This window comes from Lissotriton helveticus, chromosome 11 (genome assembly GCF_964261635.1).
Source record: "Lissotriton helveticus chromosome 11, aLisHel1.1, whole genome shotgun sequence".
NCBI classification, from domain to species: Eukaryota; Metazoa; Chordata; class Amphibia; order Caudata; family Salamandridae; genus Lissotriton; species Lissotriton helveticus.
In genome coordinates, this window is record NC_136072.1 from 173,077,714 (window position 1) to 173,101,827 (window position 24,114).

The 24,114-nt window shown below is 43.6% G+C and overlaps 1 protein-coding gene across 1 annotated transcript in view; it reads left to right on the forward strand.

The window, feature by feature from the left end:
- Positions 1-1,435: 1,435 nt before the first annotated feature.
- Positions 1,436-24,114, forward strand: part of NCBP2 (nuclear cap binding protein subunit 2) — a 33,012-nt gene continuing 10,333 nt past the window's right edge. The window contains exons 1-2 of the mRNA XM_078666508.1: positions 1,436-1,593; positions 3,939-4,120. Coding sequence (XP_078522634.1) covers positions 1,522-1,593; positions 3,939-4,120 — 254 coding nt within the window. The 5' untranslated portion in view covers positions 1,436-1,521. The remainder of the gene's footprint in view (positions 1,594-3,938; positions 4,121-24,114) is intronic.

The window sequence follows — 24,114 nt, forward strand, 5'->3', positions numbered from 1 at the left end:
CGTTGCGTGTGTGAGTCGCGTTGCGTGTGTGAGTGGCGTTGCGTGGATGAGTGGCGTTGCGTCGATGAGTGAGGTTGCGTGGATGAGTGGGGTTGCGTGGATGAGTTGCGTTGCGTGTGTGAGTGGTGTTGTTTGGGTGAATGGCGTTGCGTGGGTGAGTGTGGTGTTGCGTGGATGATAGCGGGCTTGCGTGGGTGTGAGTGGCGTTGCGTGTCTGTAAGTGTTGCTGTGTGGGTGAAAGTGGCACAGAGCCTTTGATGTGGCCACTTACTGATTAGCATTATTAAAATCTGCATGAAAATGTATTTTATTATTACTATTTATTCTTTGCCAAGCACTCATCACTGATCTGGGCAGCAGTCAAAGTGCATAAATAAAAGTAAGTGAACTCTGATCCTGGGGGATTTTGGTAGATGTTTACGTACAGACATACACAATACAACGCACATACCTTAAATGGAAAATATAAATGCAACTTACCTTTATCTGTCGGGGAAAAAAAATTGGGTAGGAAAACTAGTTTGGTTAATGCAATCACTTTAGGCCCCTGCATGCTACAAGCGGGGACGCATTTTTAGTTTGAAGAATGTGATAAGCTGAAGGAGGAGGGGGTGCGAGGGATGAGGGAACACGGCCTGGGGGAAGCTGGCTGGGGAGGGGGAGGAGAAATGCAAGGAAGTTAGGGGAGGAGAAGCCGAGAAGCCGCAGAGCGCACCCTGGGCGAAGCCCTTTGATGTGCTGTGCGGCAAATGGAGGGAGGCTGATGCGCGTTCATGTTTGAACACGTGGTTCACATGAACTGCATGAAAACGCCAGCAAAAAGCTGGTGGTTTCATGAGCATTTTGAGCACTTGAATTCTCGTTCCTCAATGCGCTTGCGCGCATTTAAGGTCACGAGACCTAAAAACCTGGCTTTGAGCAGCTCATCAAGCGCGAACCTAGGACATTTGACAGCTATGCCGTATTCAAACTGAAGGCTGTTTCTTATATGACACGTAAAAAGACCGAGGACTACAAATTATTCTCCTCGGATTCAAAACGCAGCTGCCATCTTTGAATGTTGTGAGTTGATAGTAAATTGATGATTAGAGCCCTCAAAATCCCTTTTCAGGGTGTAGAAAAACAAATATAATTGTTTCATGTTGAAATGTCATACTGCTTCATTTTAAGCGCTTTAAAAAAGTGTAATTATTGCAATACACGCCAAATAATTGTAATTGGTTTACAACCGAGGTGTGCAAAAATGCCTTAATCGAGCAAGGTACTGCTGACCCAAGGACTTAATAAAGGGAGATCTTGCTGATCCCCGACGCATGAAAGCGTCAATCTCTGTAATGACGCTAATATAAAACGACAGTGTGATGAATTTCTCTGGAGCGAAAATATTGCGTCCTATTTCTATGTTCAGTCTTTTGAGCGTCTGAAACGTGGCCTGTGATTGGTCAGTTTCAGGCATCTCTGTGGTAAGTTTTGGAGCGGGCAGGTTGGATTTCTGGTCTGGTGTGGAGTGGAGGCGTAAACATGTCGGCGCTGACCCCGCTAAAGAGTGACACCTACGTCGAGCTCAGTCAGTATCGGGACCAGCACTTCAGGGTAAGCAGGAGGGGCAAACAGCAGAACTGTGGTGTAGGGAGAGGTGGGTACTTGCTTTAGGGATAGATACTTGCTTTAGGGATAGATACTTGCTTTAGGGATAGATACTTGCTTTATCGGAGGAATGGGGTCGAAATGATGAAAAACGCAAAAGCTAAAGGACTAAGAGCCAGAGAGATTCCCTAAGCATCTTGGGGACCACCAACCTACACACCCGCCCAAGCGCCTGGATACCAGTGAGCTAGACCAATCAATATAACATAACAGACAGTGATCCCAAGAAATATTGCTTGCTGTAGGGTTAATAGGCCCCTCTCATTTTCTCGTTTCTACGAATGGGGTGGTTTATTATGATGTGGAAAAAAAGTCTTACTATCTCCACTGGCTCTGCAAAGATCTTTGTGGCGCCATTATCCATTATGTGGACTGCATAAGAGCCCCTGCAGGTCATTGTGCGATACTTGATCTAATGATCTTTATCATTGGAGTTAGAAAGAGGAAGAGCGAGAGAGAGAGAGAAACTTACCAAACGTGTATTTCACATGGCTTCACCCAACACAACCTCAAACAATAAGAGGTTATAGTAAACTAACACTTTTATATTTACCTGAAACCTCATTTTCAACTGTGCCCGTACTGTCGAGGTAAGGGCAGAACAATTTTATAATTTATTGGAATCTTTCCATATTACTTGAATTCGTTGTTTCTTTAACTCGTTTTTTTTTGTTTCTGGAGCTTACATGATACAAAACACAAGTGGAACAATAATTGTGCATTACTTCTTAAGCCCTCTACCCTCCCCTCTTTAAAGTTTTTTTTTTAGTGGTGACTTGCATAATGATGTAGGTTCCAACCACTTAAGAGTTTTCGGATGAGAGACAGTGGTGCAACTCCATCTCTCGCATGATCTCCAACTCCCATCTGACATTCTGAAGAGTGGGAATTAAGCACACAGATTCTCTTTATGTTATTGCATCCCCTGTAGCGTAAGATGCAAATGTTTTGTATGGTGATTGGACCCATTATGGGAGTAACTAGGTGAGATGCACACCTCCCAAAACTCGACTTGTCCAAGTTAAAAAGAAGTTACAAACTACTATCTAACTTTTAAACTTTTACTATCTAACTTTTACTATCTAACCTTTTATAGCCTGTAGTATAGCAATAACTGCATTACATGGGACCCATTGCATATTTTATGGATCATGGAAGCTTGCATGGAAACATTTGGTGTGAGAAGGCACCAGGACAACTGTTAATAACACGTGCGGCCCGTGTAAGACTCTACAATTACACAAGGAGGCTGAAGTATACTAAAAAGTGTTGGACGGAATGCTTGAATCAATATCAGCTACGGGCAATTACTCAGTCTACATTCCAGACCATAGTTATTTTGCACCCCATGCCACCTCAGTTTGGACCCAGCAATATGGCGTTGTTGTTGTTTGTGTTTTTTTTTTTTGTTTGTTTTTTTAATCTTCAAAACCTTTTATTTAATTTACTTTGGGTAACATAGGTATTGGTGGCAAGAAACTGGATCTGTCTGCCCACGGGCCGATATGCATTTGGGTCAGTGGATACTCAAACAATATTGCCGCACCCCTATAATGTCCCACAGTTCACAACTGTAACAAAACGAAAACAGCACCACACCATAGTCCTCCAACGCCTGGTTGTCCGCTCAGGCCAGTCTATGACATACTTGTTCTCACTCAACTCGTCTCACTTCCAGAGAGTGGGAGAATTTGCATCCAGTTGCGTTCTTCCAGAAACAAACACCCACATATGACATTCTTGTTACTACCTGCCTGATGTACCTCTCCTCCCGCTCCCTACCAACTCCACCTCATATCATATACCAAATGTACAGATTTCAGCCTCCACCGACCATTGTGGTAGAGTGCAATGCTCCAAGTATATCCCTCAGTATGCAGCCCAATCTTCCCAAGTACGTTAATACTTCTTGTCTTAACCCTGCTCCAATGGGAATAGTCTAGCCTGGACTTCAGGCTAGGTCCTCCATAAACAATGCAGCAGCAGTATGCCCTTTTTAGGGCTCGTCAGCCTGGTATAGATTGGTTTCAGTGTCACAGCAGTGCACAGGTGTATCTATGCTACATCTGGGCATATCTGCCTTACTAAGGGTGTTGCACTAAAGTTTACAAAAAAGTGATGGGTAGAATGATCCAATTAATTTTAGCCATTGGTAATTAATTACTCAGGGTGCATCCTAGTCTGTTTTGCATACCACGCCACCTCTGTGTGAACTCCGCCATATTCAATACAGTCTTGAATGTGGATTGCTCTAATTTGCTTGAATTTGTTTCTTTCCCTCTGTTTACTAGGGTAACCGATATGATCAGGAGAGGCTACTGAAACACAGCAGCACTCTGTATGTAGGGAACCTTTCCTTCTACACAACAGAAGAACAAATTTATGAGCTCTTCAGCAAAAGCGGGGATGTCAAGAAGATAGTCATGGGATTGGACAAAATTAAGAAAACCGCATGTGGCTTCTGTTTTGTAGAGTATCCTTTATCTATATTGTATGGTGGTCACGGGTAGTTTATACCACACTTTTTTTTTAAATCTCAGTGAATCTGGCCCGAATATTTTTTACATAATGGGTGTGGGATACAGGCAACCAGCCGTTAATATATGAATCCCAATGGAATGACTTAGCTTTTCATGTGTTGCAAGTTCACAAATCGGACAATACTGCTTTATCCTGCTATTTGACTTTAAAAGTGTTACTCCTACCATGGTAAAATCTTGTTGGTCAATATGAATTTTTTTTCTGTGGCTAGGTATGTTGGGAGGGGGGGATCTCTTCAGAGCATAGGGTGCAAAATATTATGAGTGATCAATGACTTTAAAACCCTTCATCAGACCACAATGGCTATGCTTTCCTTGATTGGAGTAGTTTGTTACCATAATTGTAGCTTTCCACTTCCATATCTGCCCTACCCACGTCACAGACTAGCATAACCTCCTTTCTTACTTTTTCAGTAAACTATGTGAAAGAGGCTGATGCAGCACCCCTATAGAAAAACTGTCTCAACAACGCTTACCCAACACCATGATACTCACCATTAATCACTCACAAGGCCCATAAAACTACGAGACAATTTTTGGGCAACTGTATCATGTGACCTAATTAATCAGAACCTATTCACAAAATATTTACACATTTATATACATCTGCAGTTTATCATCTCTTACCATGGTTTTTATGCACATATCCTTTCAATTAAGTCACTAAGGTAAATGGATCAACTGATGGTAACTAGACGTGAATAAACAAAACCAGCTTGTCGTTTCAAAATCTTTTTAAAAAAAATATTTTTATTGACAATTTGTAACAGCAATTTTACCCCCCCCCTGTTTCAAAATCTAATTTTATTTTACTTTATTAATCAAAAAGAGCATTTTCAATTATTTAGTCTTTATTTTATTAGCAAATAAGCAGCATTTTATTAAGGAATAGGCATATTAGACTGACATTTCAAAGATTTATCAATTAGCATGAATTAAAGCAAATAATCAGTTTTCCAAAACCTAAGTTTTATTTTCCCTGTCTAAAACTTGCTCCATCTAAAAAGAAATAGTCATTAAGGCCTATTATCCTTATGTGCGCCAAAAGTCTGTCAGCACGTCACGCCCTTCAGGATTCTGAAAGCGAGAAGCGCCCTCCTGCCCATGGGGGCAATTTTTATACCTTTCTGACTAGCTAAAGTAACTAATTTTCGCATTCTTTTCTGAAAATCCAAACTTGTTATTGGCTGAGCCCTGTCAGTCCACCATTAGGTCATTCACTCCTGACCAAGTCCGGGCCTCATCATAAGCCCTTATTGTTCTTAGTTTCTCCATCCTTTTAGCTTCCTCGAAAATGTTACATTCGCCCAAGCAAAAAACTTTACTTCCTAATCTTGGCAGGCAATTCGAACTTCCTGTCCTTGGACTTTTCTCCAAGAACACATTCAACTCGACCAAAACGGCTTCTGCATTAAATGTTGATTTGTTCAGCAAAAAGCTTTTTTTTTTTTCTGCACATGAGTGAAATCTTCACACACTGCATCCTGCACTGGTTCCCACACACATCGAAGAACAAGATTACTAGCAAGTTCTTAGACCTGGGTCTGCTCCTGGCGAAACGTGCCATAACATCCCAATGGAAAGCGAATAGGGGCCCTGTGGTGGGGAGATGGAAGGCTGAGCTGCTCAAATGGGCCAGATGTGAAGGGGAACTCCGCATGCAGGCCGCACTTAGAACAGATAATGACACGGCGATAGAGAAGGCCAGGGCGTGGGAGGGGCTGATTTTGGACCTCACACTGTTAGACCTGGAGGAGGAGGACACCCCGGCACATAGCCCTGCCCCGGCGGACCGCTTGACCGGAGAGGTGGCGTCCTAGGCTCCATCCTTTATCCCCCTACTTCCGAGTGAGAACTACCAGTCTTTAGCTGGCTACTCCTGTTGGGCTACTTCGAGTCTGCATTGATCGGGATAACTGTGACCTTGCATTTGCTGACGAGCTGGCATGCCTGGGAGGGTGGGGGGTGGAGTCGGGGGGGAAGGGGGGATAGGTCGGGAGGGGGGGGGGAGGTGGAGGGGGTCGGGGTGGGTTAGGGGGTTGAGAAGCCCTTGCTTCGACATGTCTCTAGGCTACGCGATTTGGGGTGAGAGCGTGAGGATTACAAAGCAGCACTGTATTGACTAGGAAGCTGGTAACAACTGTTCAGTGGGACTCCAACATCCGCACATACTTCTCTGCTTTTGCGCTGCTCGACCTCCGGGGTGTGAGCTACAGAGCTGTGTGAAACGAATGATGATAACTCGTAAAGAGACTGCTTACCAGCAGAGATGACTCATATACTGTAACGTTATCACTATTTTTGCTGCAATAAAAAGATATTTACAAAAAAAAAATGAGTGAAATCTTCACTCTGGTCAAGTTTTCACATTCTCTCCAGCACTGCCAGTCATTTCTTAGGCCCATTCGAAAACTATTATTTAAACAAACACAAGACAATAATTAATTAAAGAATTAAAACTTATTCTGTTACCCACCCCCTTTGCTAAATATTAACCCGTTAATTAATGTTACCTAGCCAAAGCATACAAAGCTGCGTTTCATATCAACCTTCATTTAGGCCGCAGAATTGTTCACAAGCTTATGCCACATAAAGACGAAAAGACATAACATAAGCACACACAAATAAGCACATGCCATTAATTAATCAGCCGCCTTTAATACTGACAAAGACAATAGACAAGGTTAATCCATTATTTTTCATGAACTTGCAGTTGCAACATAGAGCACATGTTAGTCCCTCGTGTCGTGTTTGTATTTTAAACTAGGTTAATTAGTACATTTCAACATACACTAATTAATACGGTTATGATATTATGGAAGTTTACCTTTGCGAGTCAGAACAAAATATTATTCTGAACCTCGCTCCATCAACTCCCTCATCTGGTGATTTCAAAATCGCCAAACTACACCCAAAATTTTAACCTTTGAACATGTTTTGGATCACAATGTTAGTATTTCTAAACTCTTGACTCAGCTGTTTGTCTGCAACTCTCATATTGGGTTCTACGAAACTCTTCCATCTCCATCTTTCTCCTGTTCCTTTCTGAGTTTATATATCCTTTTTCTTTTCCCTTAAATACTTTTCTCTTGTGTAACATGCAACTGATTTTCAACAAAAGTATCACAAAGACTGACTAATAAAGGAGTCAGTATTTTGCCTAAAATTGAACTACCAATCTCTTGAAACCAGGTTTTGATTGCTGCAAATCTTTTGCTCAGGCGTTCCGAAAAATCCTCATCTTCTAAAGGTGCAATTTCGGAATGAAGCTCTGTAATGTTTTTAATATACCATTCAATATTCTGGCTCTTGTCAGGAATGTGTGTGCAGCAATGCTGGACATGTAAAATTCCACAAACTCCTCCCTCTTTTGCTAGCAGAATGTCAAGGGCAAGACGATTCTGCATAACCATTGTTCTCATGGCAATGATTTCAGTATCCACTAGCTGAAAACCACCAGCAGTATCAGTGGACAGTCTGTCAACAATTGTGGACAATTTTCTAATGTTAACTGCATTCAGGGTTATACCCACAAAAGGTATTACTGCACCAAAAATATCTCCCAAAATTTCTGAAAAACTTTCTCTTTTGTATCTATTCAGATGATTGCTGATTTCAAATGAACCTCTTTCATTTCTGTCTACATGAAAAATCTTTGGGAAAACTAGACCAACATAACAAGTCCCATACCAGTGGTCTGGGAGATTGCTGTAAGCTTTGTCTCCACATACAAAATAAATTCCAGGAACAATTGGATCTTTGCCACCTTTGAGTCCCCATCCACCCAGGATTTGGTAAGTATCCTCACATTGACTTGCACCCACAAAGTAATTGTTAAAAAGCGTATTGTCTCTCCTAATACAAAGCTTACCACTAACAGGTTTATCTATGTGAATAGCAACATTCTCTATTCTACCATTAAGCTTTTCATCCTCAATCTGCCAAAACTTGGATTTGGTTTGTTTCAGCATTTCATTTCTCTTATAAATTGCTCTTCTCTCTTCAACTAAGTTTAAGAAAGATTTCTCCTCAGCTCTCAATTTACAAGTTAAGTTGTTTCTAAAAGCATACTCATAAGTGAGTTCATTAGTAACAATGAAAAATTCCCTCATCTGCTTAGCATGTTTATTTAAGCTTTTATCAACTTTCAAGTTTGCAAAGATTTAGTCGTAATTAGAATAATAGTACTCTAAACGACCTGTTTGATAAAACAGACTAGCTATTACACTGCAAGTGATGCCATAAGTAAGGGGAAGCATGTTATGTCACACTTTCAGAAACCGAAGCAGGTAGTTTCACACAAATGTAACAATCTTTAACTTCCATAACCCTAACATATTCAGAAAGAAGTCTTGAGAAAGTATTACTAGAAAAATCACCAACAGATCTATCTTGGTGGATCTCTGGCTTGTGATCAATAACTTTAGTTTTGCCTGCTGCACCATGGTTATCTTGTTTAGCCATAACTTTACTTGTCATGTTAGCTTTGTACGTCTCCTTGTCAATTCCAAAGGGGAAAATGACAGCTAAAATTAACCAGACCAGAATTAATAAAATCACACAGATTAAAGACATTTTGCAACATCTCCTTAGAATGGAACATCTTGAGTTACTGTTAACAAAAGGCATCTTTTACTCTGAATAAAAGCCTTTCAAAGAAAACAAAAATCTAACATTTCTAACACCCCCCTATTTTTTTTAAAAGAAAACCTTACTTACTAACAGCTTTTCTTCGACCTTGCGTCTTACACCAATGTGTTTTTCCAGCGAACACAATTTCTTCGACCTTGTGTCACCTAACACAATTTCTTCAGCCTTATGCCAAAAACCAATCCTCAAACAGAAACCACTTCAATCATTATCACTTGTGTCATCTAAATCTTCCTGACTACTACTATTCACCTCCACCACAGGTGGGATGATTATGTATGTCCACTCAGGGGACTTGTATTTCTGATTCGGTTTTATCACTCTCTTTGCTCTATTACTAATCACTTCTATTTTCTTTCCTGCTTGATTTTTCTTATCAGTCACTTTTCTGACTAGAGACTTCGTTCACTTGCTCTTTTGATCTGTTCACCAATTTGAATTTTAGTCCCTCATTTTCATTAGGTCAGTTATCCCCTTTTCTTGGCAATTTCCTCTTTGGTTCAGATGTGTTACACTCTGCTCTCCAAGCTCTCTTTCTAAAATGTCTTATTTCGGAATCTTCATCAGTTTCGCTGTCAGAAATTTCAATTCTAGATTCAGGTACTTCTTTACTTGGCAGCTTCACTCTGTTAGGAACATCATCCTTATAGCTGGTACTTGGTAATTCATCTTCTTCTTCTTCTTCTTCTTCTTCTTCTTCTTCAATTACCTCCAACTTCCCAGTTTCAGAATTTGTATTCCTGCCTTCAGAGCTTCCAATCTGCTTTTCAGTACTCTCCTGATTTTGAATTTCCACTTGATCAGACTCTTCTGCTTCTTTTTCTAGCAGATTTTCTTCATCTTCTGAGTCTAGTATCACGATTTCTTCATTATTTTCATTCAATGCCTCATTCGCAATTGAACTCTCCAGATGTCGATCTTCAGGATCTGGATTTCTTTCAGGTTCTTCTTCAGAATCTGTATCAGTTGTAGTGTCACCTTCGTCAGGATTTTCAGGTGTTGGCACACGAATGGTGTGACTAGCATGAATCCACCTCTTCAATCCTCTGCACTTTACTGCATTTGTTGTGACAAGAATCACCTGTCTTGTTTTCTGTCACCTGGGTACTAGACAATTTCTTCTCCGGTGAACTTTTGTCCTCACCCAGTCTCCTGGTAACAGATCATGAGCTTGTTCCTTGTCTCTTGTAAATACTTCGGTTCCCACCTGATGGAACACAGAAGTCACGACGTCAGAAAGGTTCCTACAGTATTCCAAAATGACGCTATCATTTATACTCATCAATTTACCTACTGGTACAAATGCTTGTCTCATGACTCTACCCATGACAATATCATGAGGGCTCAGACCTGTCTTTTTATCAGGAGTACTTCTCAAAGACATCAAAACAAGTGGAAGTGCATCTGTCCACTTTACTCCTGTAGCTAGACACATCTTTGCTATCCTGTTCTTGATTGTACCATTTACTTGCTCAACAACACCTGATGCTTCTGGTCTGTAGGCACAGTGTAGCTTTTGTTTTATATTTAATGCTTCACAAATCATTTGTAATAGTCTGTTTTCAAAATGTGTTCCCCGATCAGTTTCAACAGTCACTGGAAAACCGTACCTTGGTATGATCTCCCTTAAAAGTAATTTTGCAACAGTAACTGAATCATTGTAACGTGTTGGGAACGCTTCCACCCATCTTGAAAACAAACAGATTATCACAAGTACATATCTTAACTTGTTGTGGGGAGGCATGTCAATGAAATCCATTTGCAGTCAGGTGAAAGGACCACCCTCCCGTCCTATGGTTCCCATGCTCACAACTGTTTTTCTGTTTGGGTTCATTTGTTGACAGATCAAGCATCTCTGGCGAACCGATTCTGCAATCAGTCTGAATTTTGGATTAAACCATGTCTGCCTAAATAACCTAATCATTGAATCTCTTCCAATATGTCCTGGACCATGATACATTCTAGCCATGTCAGCAATCATGCTATTTGGCATAACTGGTCTGTCCTCTTTGTAAACCCAATCTCATCTTCTCGCTGTCTGCAACCTGCTCTTAACCATGTGTCTTTTTTCCTCATCATCTGCCTCATCTTGTAAATCTTTTACTCCTTGCCAAGTCTCAACTACAGATGTTAGCATTAGTGAGTTCAAAACATGTTCATTGTCTTTTTCCCGATTGATTGAAAAATTGTTCTTTGCACAGTGTTTGGCTATTTCATCTGCATAGGCATTACCTTTTGTAATATAATCTTCGCCCTTTTTATGTGCTGCACGTTTCACCACAGCAATTTTCTCTGGTAGCTGTATGCCATCGATCAATCTCTTGATCAATTTTGCATTTCTTATTGGTGTTCCCGCAGAAGTTAAATAACCTCTTTGAGACCAGAGCTGACCATAGTCATGGACTACGCCATATCCATACTGACTATCAGTCACTATGGTAATTCTTAATTATTTTGCTCTTTCACATGCACGAATCAAAGCAATTAGTTCTGCTACTTGAGCTGAACGAATTCCTTCGAGACATGATGCTTCAACTACCTCTGCAACTGTACAGACAGAATATGCTGCTCTCAGAACACCTTCATCTGTTCTTAAGCATGAACCATCAACAAAGTAAACAAAATCTGACTCTGGCAATGGAATATCTTTAATGTCCTGCCTGGGTTTGGTACAATATTCTAAAACATCCAGGCATTTGTGATCAATGTCATTCTCATTCCTGATTTCTGTTACAGTACCATCAGGCAACAATGTGGAAGGATTTAAATTCACACACCTTGCTATCGAGACGTTATCCGATCCCAAAATAGTTTTTTCATGTTTGGTTAACCTTTTACTAGTCAGGTGCTGTGTTTTGCTTCTGGTAAGAAGAATTTCAACAGAATGGGGTACATATACTTTTACAGGAAATCCCATTAGGATTCCTTCACTCTGCTCAAGGCTTACACTTGTTGCAGCTACTGCTTTTAAGCAGCCTGGTAATGCTTTTGCAACAGGATCAAGAACTGCTGAAAAATATGCAATTGGCTTTCTCAGTTTCCCATGTCTTTGGATTAGGACTGATAATGCACAACCTTCCCTTTCACTGCAATACAGCTCAAATTCCTTCTCATAGTCTGGCATACCCAGAGCTGGAGCTTCACACAGACTTCTTTTTAGCTTTTCAAAAGCTTCTAATTCAATTTCTGTTAGAGTAATTGGACCTTTTATGTCTGCTTTTGTCTGTCTCTGCAATGGTTTTGCAATTACTGAAAATCCACTAATCCATTGGCGACAATAACCAACCATTCCTAGAAACATTCTGACCTGTCTGTGTTTTTGGAGGTTGCATTCCCGGAATCATTTTAATTCTCTCAATTGTCACTTGCCTGATTCCCTTTGCGATTCTGTGACCAAGGTATTTTACTTCTTGTTTGCAAAAGTGTAATTTTGCAGGGGACACTTTATGTCCCTCATCTGCCAGATGATTCAAAAGAGTTATAGTATCTGTCGCACAGTTATCTTGTTTTTTTGCAGCCACAAGGAGGTCATCTATGTATTGAACCAATGTTGACTTACCAGGTAAATCTAGGTTTTCCAAGGATTTACATTTACATTTACCCTTGAGGAATATGACACCATGCTAATATGCGATCCTGGAACCTGAACGCAAAAAGTTGCTGGCTTTCTGGATGCAATGGAACAGTAAAGAATGCATTGCAAAGGTCAATGACTGTATACCATTCTGCATCATGCGGAATCTGATAAAGAATTACTGCTGGGTTTGGAACAACAGGGCAACATGGAACAACTATTTGATTAACCTTTCTCAGGTCTTGAACAATCCTGAAAGTTCAGTTTGGCTTTTTAATCCCCATAATCGGTGAATTACATGGACTACTCTCAATCTCTTTTAGAACACCTTGTTTTATAAATTTGTCAATTACAGGTATGACACCTTCAATAGTTTCGGCCTTTATTTTATACTGAGGAATGTTTGGAAAAACTATTCCTTGTTTTACTGTGATTTTTTTAACTGGGTCAACATTTTTCATCAAACCCATTTCACTTCCTGTCAAATCCCAAATTTTAGCATTAACTGTCTCTTTTAACTCTTCTGGAAGATTATCTTTATCAAATGCAGGAAATAATTTATTTTCCTCTGCTTCAACCATTAACATTGTTAACTTGTACAACCCATCTTCAAGTGTTTGAAGCTCTATACCATCCGGTGAGCAATATATTTTGCAATTCATCTTGCACAAAATATCCCTCCCTAACAGGTTTACAGGACTGCTGTTACATACTACAAATCTGTTTGTCTTTAAATTTACCAATTTCAACTTTAACTGGTTCTGTTAAATCTGTTTTAATTTGTTGATTAGCTACACCAACTACTTGGATGGAATCCCCAGAGAGAGGCAGGTTTTCTATTTCCACTGATCTAACAGTAGAACGGGTAGCACCTGTGTCCACAAGAAAAGTGATTTCTACATCATTCACTTTACCACTTACAATGGACCAGACTGATCTACCTCCCAAGAGTGGCTCCGAGCACACACTCTTCCACCTCTCTCAGGCACCGTCATAAGTAATCCTCAGAATCACTCTCTCCATTTTCTTTCATCCAATATTGTTGAGAAACATTTGGCACATTCACTCTTTGCGGTCTGTTTACCTGATCACCTCCGCAGAATCCCGTCTCTGTATTGTACCTCTGCACATTTACACAGTTTGGAAGTGGTGGCTGTGGAATCTGACTCTGCTGATTTACTACCTGTCGCTGTAGCTGTTGCTGCAGATTTCTCATTCTGCATCTGTGGATTTAATGATGCATTTTTAAAATTTCTGGGCGGATTTTTACATTTGCACTTCCAGTGCCAATTTCGCCGCAATTAAAACATGGGAGTTTTTGCTTTAACTCTTCAATATTTACATTACATTTCTGCTTATTATAATTACCCTTAAATTTACCTTGATTCTGATTAACATTTTTATTTTCCGAATTTGCAATTTGTTCAGCCACTTTTACTTGTGCCCACATAGCTTTTTCTTTTAGCTTTTTCTGTTTTGCGTCTATCTCATCACTACAGTATTTTGCTTTTCTCAAAATATCAACTGAGAGTGATTGCCAACCAACGATTCCGTTTCTAATCATTTCACCAATTTCAGGTTTTAAGCCATAAACAAACCTATATATGAAGTGGCTCATGTCCTTTTCACTTAATTTTTCATAGCCACTGTACTGTACCAACCGTAATCTCTCATAAAATGAATGTACTGATTCTTTTGGCTCTTGATTTGTTCTATCTATTTTAACCCAATCAACTTCTTTCGTGGGAATCTTGTTTTTCAACCAGTAAATTACTTTATCATACAGATCCATAACATCTGATGATGGAGCACCTGTTATACTATTTCGAGCAGGTTCTTCTTTAGGCCAACTTACAGAAACTTTACATTCTGTCCAAAGATCTGACGGAACAACAATGTCAAAGAATCCATCAAGATCAATCCACAGAACTTTTGAAACCGTGATAAATCTATCTACCTGTCGATACCACTCCACAGGCTTTACTCTCAGCCGAGGAAAATCATTTGTGAATAATAAAATGTCCTGTCTTGTCCAAGGGACATGTACATACCCACCTCCTGCTATTTCTCTCATCGGAAACTGATTTGCCACTTCACCTTTTTCTCTCCTTTCTTCCTCTGTTTTCTTTGTCTATTTTACTATCCAGTTACTTAAATCTCCTAATCTCTTTAGATACACAATCAAATCCTTTATATGCAATATTGTCCCATTAGAATTCATGTTTTCAATATCCTTTTCAGTAAAATCTATTCTGTAATGTTTACCCAAATTTTTCTGCCTGCTCAAATCAATCTCCAGTTCAACAGCCAATTCTTCTAACTGTTCATACTTATTTTTAGTTTTCCATTGTATGCTTTTACAAATAAACAATAATTCTCCATTCTGATAATGCTTTAAATTGTCAGGTCCAATTGTGCCAATAATCAATTCCTCCAAATCTGCTTTCAGTTTTGCAACATCTAGTAATTTATTTTCTGGAGTCTTTGGGGTTTGCGGAGTATGCGTTAAATCTATTTTATTTATACTCTTTTTCTGGAGTATCAGTATCAGATTCTGCACCAGTTGGTGTTCTAGTATTACATGTTGGACTTTGATTAAAAGTTAAATCAGGCATCATTGTTTTCTCCCGGTGAATTTCAGATAAATCCGAGTAAATAATTTTCAGCCACTTTCTGAATTTCTGCATTTAATGGAATAGTCCAAGCTGAATGTCTAATTTCTCTTTGATCAAATACTGGTTGAACAGGACCAATCATTACTGGTACCGTTACTGCTTCCATGCTTTTAGTTAACTGTTTTTATTAATTCCTCTTTTGTTCGAATATATTCTGAAGTTTTTGGCATTTCCCCATAACCTTCTGTTCTCATTACATTTCTTGGGGTTTCATTTCTGCGAACTGGGGTTTCAGTATAATTTCTATTTTCACCTGATATGCTAGAATTAGTTCTGGTTTCTACTCTTTCAGGAGTAATTGCATTATTCGGGTATAATCTGGGTGATACCTCATCAATAATTTCTCTAGGAGGAGCACTTGGAGTAGTTCCTGGAGGAACCATCGGGGAAGACCAAGTACAAGCTGGTTTATAAGGAGTCTTGATCTGGTTTGTAATATAAATGTCTTCTAAAACTGGATCTTCTAAATCACTTTCTTCAGCATTATTATTTTTCTTTTGGGCATTATTCTTAGCAGTTACTTCACCAAATCTTGCTGGATAAACACCATCACATGCACTACGTCTCCATCGACGCATTCTATCTTCATGAGTTTTTCAATCCATATCTAATCTGGTCACTCTTGCTATACCTTTGCTCTCCCGTTCTAATTGAAACATCTCATCCTCCCATTCAGCTAAAGCCTCAAATTGAGTAGGTGTTGCTGTGGTGAAACGTGCGCAGGGAACCGTGTTGCTGACCCGTGGGATTGCTGCCTAACGGACCCTCTCTTCCCCGGATTCCTGCTACTTCTCGCGGCCCCCGCTACGCAGGAGCCGCTCGTGTGGAGTATCTGGATAATTGACTCTGCCGCCGCCGGCGGAGGAGGAGAGTGACTTGGGACTCTAGCGGGACTGTGAGGACCAGTGGGCAGTGCGTTGCTCAATCTGCCGCAGCTGGTCCTCTTCCCGCCCCCTCCTTTTAAATCGTCTTTGCGCACGGGGGACGCGCGCGGGTGTACGCCGGGCTAAGCCCGGGCAAGCCCGGGCAAAGGACGGGCCGTCTGAGGTCGGCTGGGGTTGGGTTGGGTTGGGTTGGGCCACCTCCCTTGTCCTGTTGATCCTGCCTTTTTTTACTTTGCTTGGGAGGTGTTGTTGTTCATCTTTGGCTTCCTTTATAAACTGTTGGCCTCTTTTGTCATCTTGAATCATGCCCTTACGTTCGGGAAAAGAAAGATCAGTGCAATTGCAGACTTCTAGCGGGGTGGTAACTGGTCCCCTGGACGCCTTTTTAGGTTTCGCCCTGGCCGTAGCAACTGCGTAGCAGTTGCTCCGCCCAGGGCGAAATCTTATGATCCTACATATGGGGCTTTGGTCCCGCCTCTGTCTTCCATTGGCTAGCTCCATAAATGGAGGCTAGCCATTGGAAGACATCAGTGTCAAACACTTTCACCCGGTCAGAACGCGAATCGTGGGCGTTTCTGACACTTTTTTTAAGTCCCGCCCCTTGATGCCGTGAGTCCCGGGCCGCGCTGTGAGTGGCTGCCGGCCAGGGACCTGACTTGTTTTTTTTATGTCCGCAGTCTCTACCGGTTTCGATTTTGAAAAGTTTATCAGTCTCCCTTTCCGTAAATATTAGAGTAGGGCGGTCCAGTCAAATACTGTGTGTAACACGTGTTGCATTTAGAACTGGTGGGATTTTTCCATTTAAGTATACATAAGTAAACTTTCAGCGGGGAAGCTGGCCGTAGCTGTAAAGCGAGTTCCAAGAACTCATTCTTCTGGGTCAGTTGCCAATTGGACGTGCATTAACTATCAACAATATCTTCGCCTTTTAAACACAAATCAGATCTATTGGCCTTGTCAGTGCTTGTTTTGAAAGTTTGGGGCATTAGGAGCAGGGTGCCGACGGAGCTGCCTTGTGACCCTCTTCACCCCCTCTTCCTATCCCTCGCGCACCCACCCCTCGCGCCCTCCAGCCATCGTCTGTGGTCATCTTATGCCTGGTTTTCCTCCGTTCCCAGGGCAGTAGGGGAGTGTGGGAGGAGATGAGGGGGAGGGGTGTTAGTGAGGGTGAGTCTGTACACGCTGGAGTAAACACGAAAGGGCGCTGTGCCAGGTCTGCGTGAGAGGGAATGGCGGTATGTATATTGGACGAGGGGTGACACATGTGGGCACCAGCGCAGACGAGGAGCTGCCAGGACAGTCCCTGGTAAGAGAGCCGTGAGGAATCCGGCTCGGCGCTGCACGGGTGTCGCTGAGAGGTACTGGGCGAACCCTGAACCAGGCACGGCTCCACACGGGTGACGGGAAGGGCGCGAGCTCCCTGCTGCAGCAGCCACTGCCCTGCACGGTGATGGTGGGGTGCCAGGGTGGGCATGGTGAGAAGAACCCGAGGGCCCGGTGATGCGGACACGTTTCTGCACTGGGGCTGGTGAAGGGTGCAGGCGGCAGGGCAGCTCTTGGGTGACAGCCCGATGGAGACGCGTCACTGCACCGCTGACGGTTGGTGTGCGGTGAGCTCCCTGGAGAGAGCCCTGGGGAAGGAGACCGACCGCTCCACCTTTGACAATCAAGGGAACAGTGCAGCCCTGGTGAGAGAGATCCCGCTCCTTGGGTAAGTAGGGAACTTTGCATCGGTGCCAGTGAGGGGGCAGAGCAGGCCCTGGGGAGAGAGAGAGAGAGACAGGGTGTACCTGCTTTGTCGCTGGGGCGCAGGAGCTGTGTATGCTGCCACATTCCTCGATTCATCAGAGCTGTGGGACACAGTACTGTCCCTCCCTTTGAGCCCGGGAACAGTGGCGCTGCTCTGCCCCATGGGCCATGGGACCCGGGGGTCTGGGTGCTGATGTGGCCCTCGGGGCCTCGGAGCTGTGGGTGCTGATGTGGCCCTCGGGGCCTCGGAGCTGTGGGTGCTGATGTGGCCCTCGGGGCCTCGGATCTGTGGGTACTGCTGTGCCCCACGGGACACGAAGCTGTGGGTGCTGCTGTGGCCCTCGGGGCCTCGGAGCTGTGGGTGCTGCTATGGCCCTCTGGGCCTCGGAGCTGTGGGTGCTGCTATGGCCCTCTGGGCCTCGGAGCTGTGGGTGCTGCTATGGCCCTCTGGGCCTCGGAGCTGTGGGTGCTGCTATGGCCCTCGGGGCCTCGGAGCTGTGGGTGCTGCTATGGCCCTCGGGGCCTCGGAGCTGTGGGTGCTGCTGTGGCCCTCGGGGCCTCGGAACTGTGGGTGCTGCTGTGGCCCTCGGGGCCTCGAAACTGTGGGTGCTGCTGTGGCCCTCGGGGCCTCGGAGCTGTGGGTGCTGCTGTGGCCCTCAGGGCCTCGGAGCTGTGGGTGCTGCTATGGCCCTCTGGGTTGAACCGGTCGCTTAGGTTTCCTGGCAGGTTATCACCGTACGGTTTCCCTTCACAACCATTCCTGGTAAACATTTATGAAAGGATAATTCGCCCGTCCATCAAAAGGCCCCCTTAGGTTGCCGGGCGGAATGTAAGACGCGCAGCTCTCCCGCACGCGAGGGAGCCTGCTGAGGTGAGCATCAGAGAGGGAAAAAAAAGTAATTTAACGTCAGCACCACCCTGGAGGCATGAGGCGCTGCATCTTCACGGCACCCGACCAGGGGGGACACATGCCTGAGCGGTGACCTTTCGCAGCAGCACCACAGATCATCCCTGTTGATGGAGGGGCTCTGTGTGGGTGTGTGGAGGGCTCTGTGTGGGTGTGTGGGTGTGTGGGGGGGCTCTGTGTGGGTGTGTGGGGGGGGCTCTGTGTGGGTGTGTGGGGGGGCTCTGTGTGGGTGTGTGTGTGGGGGGGCTCTGTGTGGGTGTGTGTGTGTGGGGGCTCGGTGTGGGTGTGGGGGGGCTCTGTGGGTGGGTGTGTGTGTGGGGGGGCTCTGTGTGGAGGGGCTCTGTGTGGGGGCTCTCTGTGGGTAACATTTGCGAGAGATTAAGCTATTGGCATTGTAAATGACAATGCCATTTATTTATCAGTTTTCAAAACAAACACATAAATAAAAAAATTGTCATTTACAATGCCAATAGCTCTAACTTTTCCAAAGGCGAAACCGTTGCATTGTAAATGCTTGTTAATCAAGGCGACCGGTATTTTGGAAAAGGAGATAGCCTTTACCGAGAAACGGCTATAGATCTTATTACGGGGAAACGCTCCTCTATAGGTCGCATTGCATCAGTGGTTAGCCCTCACGCATCCGCTATGATTCCTAATCAGATTCTGGACCCGGTGTTGGTAGATGTTCACCCCGCGGTTGAGGGATCGTTTTTGAACTCAACTGATGGTGGCTTACAATCTAGTGTCTCTATTGGCAGTGGAGGTGGGGAAAGTGTGTTAAATGCTAGTCCAGTTCAACTTAATTATACTAATGGAGAGTCCCAAAGGAATATGCCCTGCAAGAGGAAGAGTAGGAAGGGCCCTCAGATGAGGGGTATTATCAAAATGTCCAAAATAAATAGTATATCCCAGCCCATCTTTGCCCCAGAAACAATTACCTGCCTCCACTGGTTACAAGTAGTTCTCCGCCTCTCCTTCAAGTACCATTTAGGAATTTAGTTACTAGCCCTGAGAGTCCACACCGAAGGCAGAGATCATATAGAGGTCACAACCCAGAGAGCAGCTATCCTATAGGGGAACCATGACTACTCACAACACTCAAGGCCTAGCACAGATTACAGCTGACATCAAGATTGTGTCACTGAACGTCAAAGGCCTCAACCACCCCGTCAAGCGACGGAAAACACTAGACTACCTGAATAGGCTCAAAGCCGACGTGTACGTGCTCCAAGAAACTAGAGTGACCACAGAGGATGCTAACAAACTTAAGGCAAACTGGATAAGCGACATAGTATGCTCACCAGCAGTCAACAAAAAAGGAGGGGTGATAACCATTATAAGCAAGAAAGGGAAATTCAAGACTCTGGGCAGTGCAGCAGACACGGAAGGCAGGAGACTAGTCACAAGCATCAAAAGAGGAGAGGAAATAATGCACATAGCTAACATCTACGGGCCGAATGCCTAAAAAAAAAAAGTTCTGGGAGGAGGTAGAAAGCGAGCTCAGCAGGATCCCACTGGGAGAACTAGTGATAATGGCAGGGGACATGAACGAGGCGATGGATAATGCCACAGACAGGCACCCGCACAGGCCAAGCCATGCCACACAAGAACAGAACACACTAAAAAACCTTTGCACCAAGCTTGCACTAGCGGACCCATGGAGACTACAACACCCCAGTGCCAGGGAGTACTCATTCTATTCAGCACCACACTACTCATATAGCAGAATAGACTATATCCTCATGTCAAGCTCACACACACACCTGACGGACAGAACGGAGATAGGACCGATAACAGTCTCAGACCATGCCCACATCTCCCTCTCCATAAGTGGGAAACACAATGAGCTACCGAACAGGGGGTGGCGTCTCAATAGTGACATACTTGAGGATCCCGCCAACACCGGGGAGATTGAGGAGGCGATCAAAGAATATCTCTTATTTAACGACACAAAGGACACAAAGGAGGAGACACTGTGGGACGCGCTCAAAGCCACAATAAGGGGGAAACTTACAAGTATTAAGGCAAGAATGAACAAAAAAAGGAACCAACACATTAAAGAACTGGAAGAACAAATAAAGGAACTAGAGAACAACCACATCGCAAACATACTAGACAGGAATACACTCACAACACTAACAAAGAAAAAGTATGACCTCAACAGACTATTAAGCGAGAGGGCAACGACATGGATAAACAAATACAAATCCATAAACGTATGCTCAGCCAACAAAGCAGGTAGGGCACTTGCAGGGTACCTAAAAGCCAAACAGAGACAGCACTCAGTTGCAGCGATCACCGACACAGACAACATAACGCACACAGGGAACAAACAAATCCTCGAAACCTTCAGGAGGTTTTACAAAGACCTATACACCGCAGACAAAGCACTAAAGGAGGATGGAGGGGCGAGCCTTCTAGAGAAACTTGACCTACCCAAGCTAAGCGGCGAACAAAGTGAGGCGCTAGACCAAAACATAACAAAAGCAGAGGTAGGGATGGCCATAGACGCACTAAAACCCAACAAAGCCCCGGGGCCGGACGGATTCACAGTGACCTTTTACAAAAAGTTCCAAACGCAGCTTAAAGAAATACTAGTGAGAGTATTCCAGACTTGTGCAGAGAAAGGAAGCATGACAGACTCAATGGCAGAGGCAAACATTATTGTCATCCCCAAAGAAGGGAAGGACCCACAATTCCCACAAAACTACAGGCCAATATCCCTAATAAACGTAGACTGCAAAATCTACGCTAAAGTAATGGCAGCTAGAATAAACACATACCTACCCACCCTCATACACAAGTGGGATACCTGAAAAACAGGCTCTCACAGGACAACACGAGACTGCTCTGCCACCTAATAAACCGCACGGCAAACAGCACAGAGAAGGCAGTAATGATTGCACTAGACGCAGAAAAAGCCTTCGACAGAGTCTCGTGGCCATTCCTAAACGAATGTATGCGCAAATTCGGATTCGGAGATAGATACAGAGGAATGATAATGTCCCTATACAAAAACCCCCGAGCTCGAGTGGTAGTGAACGCAGCAACATCAGAAACATTCACCCTAAGTAGAGGGACGAGACAAGGATGCCCCCTGTCACCAGGATTATTCCTGCTGGCAATAGAACCCCTTCTCCACATGATCAGAACAAACACGCAGATTACAGGTGTGAAAGTGGAGGGTCAAGCCTTCAAACTCGCAGCCTATACGGATGACATCCTGATCACCACAAGCAACCCACGGGAGTCAATCGAGGCACTGGTACAAACAATAGAGGAATATGCACAAGTCTCAGGGTATAAACTCAACAGGGATAAATCAGAATGCAAACCAATGAACTGCCACACTACCAGAGCAGTACTAGGCAAGTCAGGCCTGGCATGGCAAACGAAACCCCTAAAATATCTGGGACTCCTCTTTGGGAAGGACCTCAGATCAACACTAGAGCACAACGAGGAAGCAATGCTGAAAAAGATTAAGACGAAGCTAGACACATGGGGACCCAAATTCGTCAGCTGGTGGGGCAGAGTAGAGACAGTTAAGATGATGATCGCCCCTATGCTCAACTACTTGCTGTCCATGCTACCACTATCACTAACGACAGACTTCCACAAACAAATCGACAAAGCCATTAACTTGTTCCTATGGGGAGGTAAAAAACCTAGAATAAGTCTAGCAAAGCTCAGGCTGAAAAAAGAGCAAGGGGGACTGAACCTCACAAACTATAAGGCCTTCCAGACGGCATGCCTTGCCAAACAAGGGCTACACTGGGTAGCACCAACACCAGAATATATGCCAGTATGGCTGGAGCTAGAAAGAGGCATTCTAGGAGGAGCAGACCCAATCATGGCCCTCACGGCAAATAGACACCCAGAAGCCAAAAACTCAATAATACGGAACACAAAAATAGCACTACTGAGATTGGATAAAGAGCTAGAAGTAAGCATCAGAGGCACCAAATGGGAGTCATTATGGTACAACACCAAATTCACATACAAAGGGAAAACGCTAGACAGCAAAGAATGGCTCAGCAGGGGCATAACAACACCGTCACAACTAGAGGCAGGAAACAACCCACTCACCTACAAGACGCTCCAACAAACAACTAGCCTACCAGACAAGGAATTCTACGTGTTCCTAAGAATCAAAGCAGCCATCACCAGAGCGAACCTCTCCAAACACAAACCAACCATCATACAGTATGCACAGAACATAAACACGGCAGGTCACCAAACAGCGCAGATCTACAAAATAATCACACCACGCAGCACCACTCTTAATGACAAAACAATAGCCTTCTGGGAAGAGACCATCCACAGACCGCTAAGTGAAGAAGAGAAGGCCAGACTATGGACATCAGCGTCCAAAAACAAGATCACACCACAGTTAGCACAAACAAAATACTGGATACTACACAGACTACACTGGACACCGGCGAAACTAGAGAGTTGGGGCTAGCGACAACAGCAAATGCTGGAACTGCCACAAAGCAAGGGGGGACCTAGCCCACATTATACACACTGTACCTGTATGGAAACACCTTGTAAAGCGCTCTGATACTCCTGGGTCCAGCCAGCGCTATATAAAACCTCTTAAATAAAATAAATAAATAAATATACGACTGCCCCAAAGTCAAAGCGTTCTGGAATAAAGTATACAACCTAATAGACTCGATCACGGGATGCCAGATACGAGGGCTAGCAGGGATAATCACCGGATTCCTTGAGCCACAACTCCAATCCAAAGAAATACGTGATCTAGTCGACATGCTCCTGGCGGCAGCTGTAAAAAATATTCTGGGGTACTGGAAGAACTCCAGCAAGGCCACTTTCAAGCGTTGGTTCAACTGGGTAACATTCCTTCGAGGGGCAGACCACATCACCGCCAAACACAAGGCGGCGAACCACACAGCCAAAGAGGACATGTGGGCAGCCCTAGACGAGTATCTGATGCAATAAACCCCCCCCCCTCTCTCTTCTTCCTTCTTTCTCTCTCTCTTTGCTACCACCGGGCCAAGCATACATGTAAAAGCAGCCCAAGAAAGACAACTGTATACAATGTACATGTGAAACTTATTCAATTTAATAAAAATGTTTGGGAAAAAAAAAAAAAAGATAATGGCCTTTTAAGTAAAATGGAATTATTAGTAAAAACACTTATGCTACCCTTATTAGAACGAACTAGACTTATGAACTTGAAACTGGATTTACTGGAGAATCTTATTAACGCTAATACTGGCATATTAAATAAGCTAGTAAATGCTCAAGTTACACCCTCTATTCCATCTACCATACTAAAATCCCCGGGAGCTGTTACAACTAAACAGCCACTCCAGGCTTCTGCCAAACAACAAACTAATACTCGGCCTGTCATAAATAATCCTGTAGGGGTAACCTCTAGGGGTGGGAGCTTGAAAGATGACACATTACTTAACATCAAGTCTGCCACTGTTGCCCAAGCTTTGAACCCTGCGAAGGGTAGTTC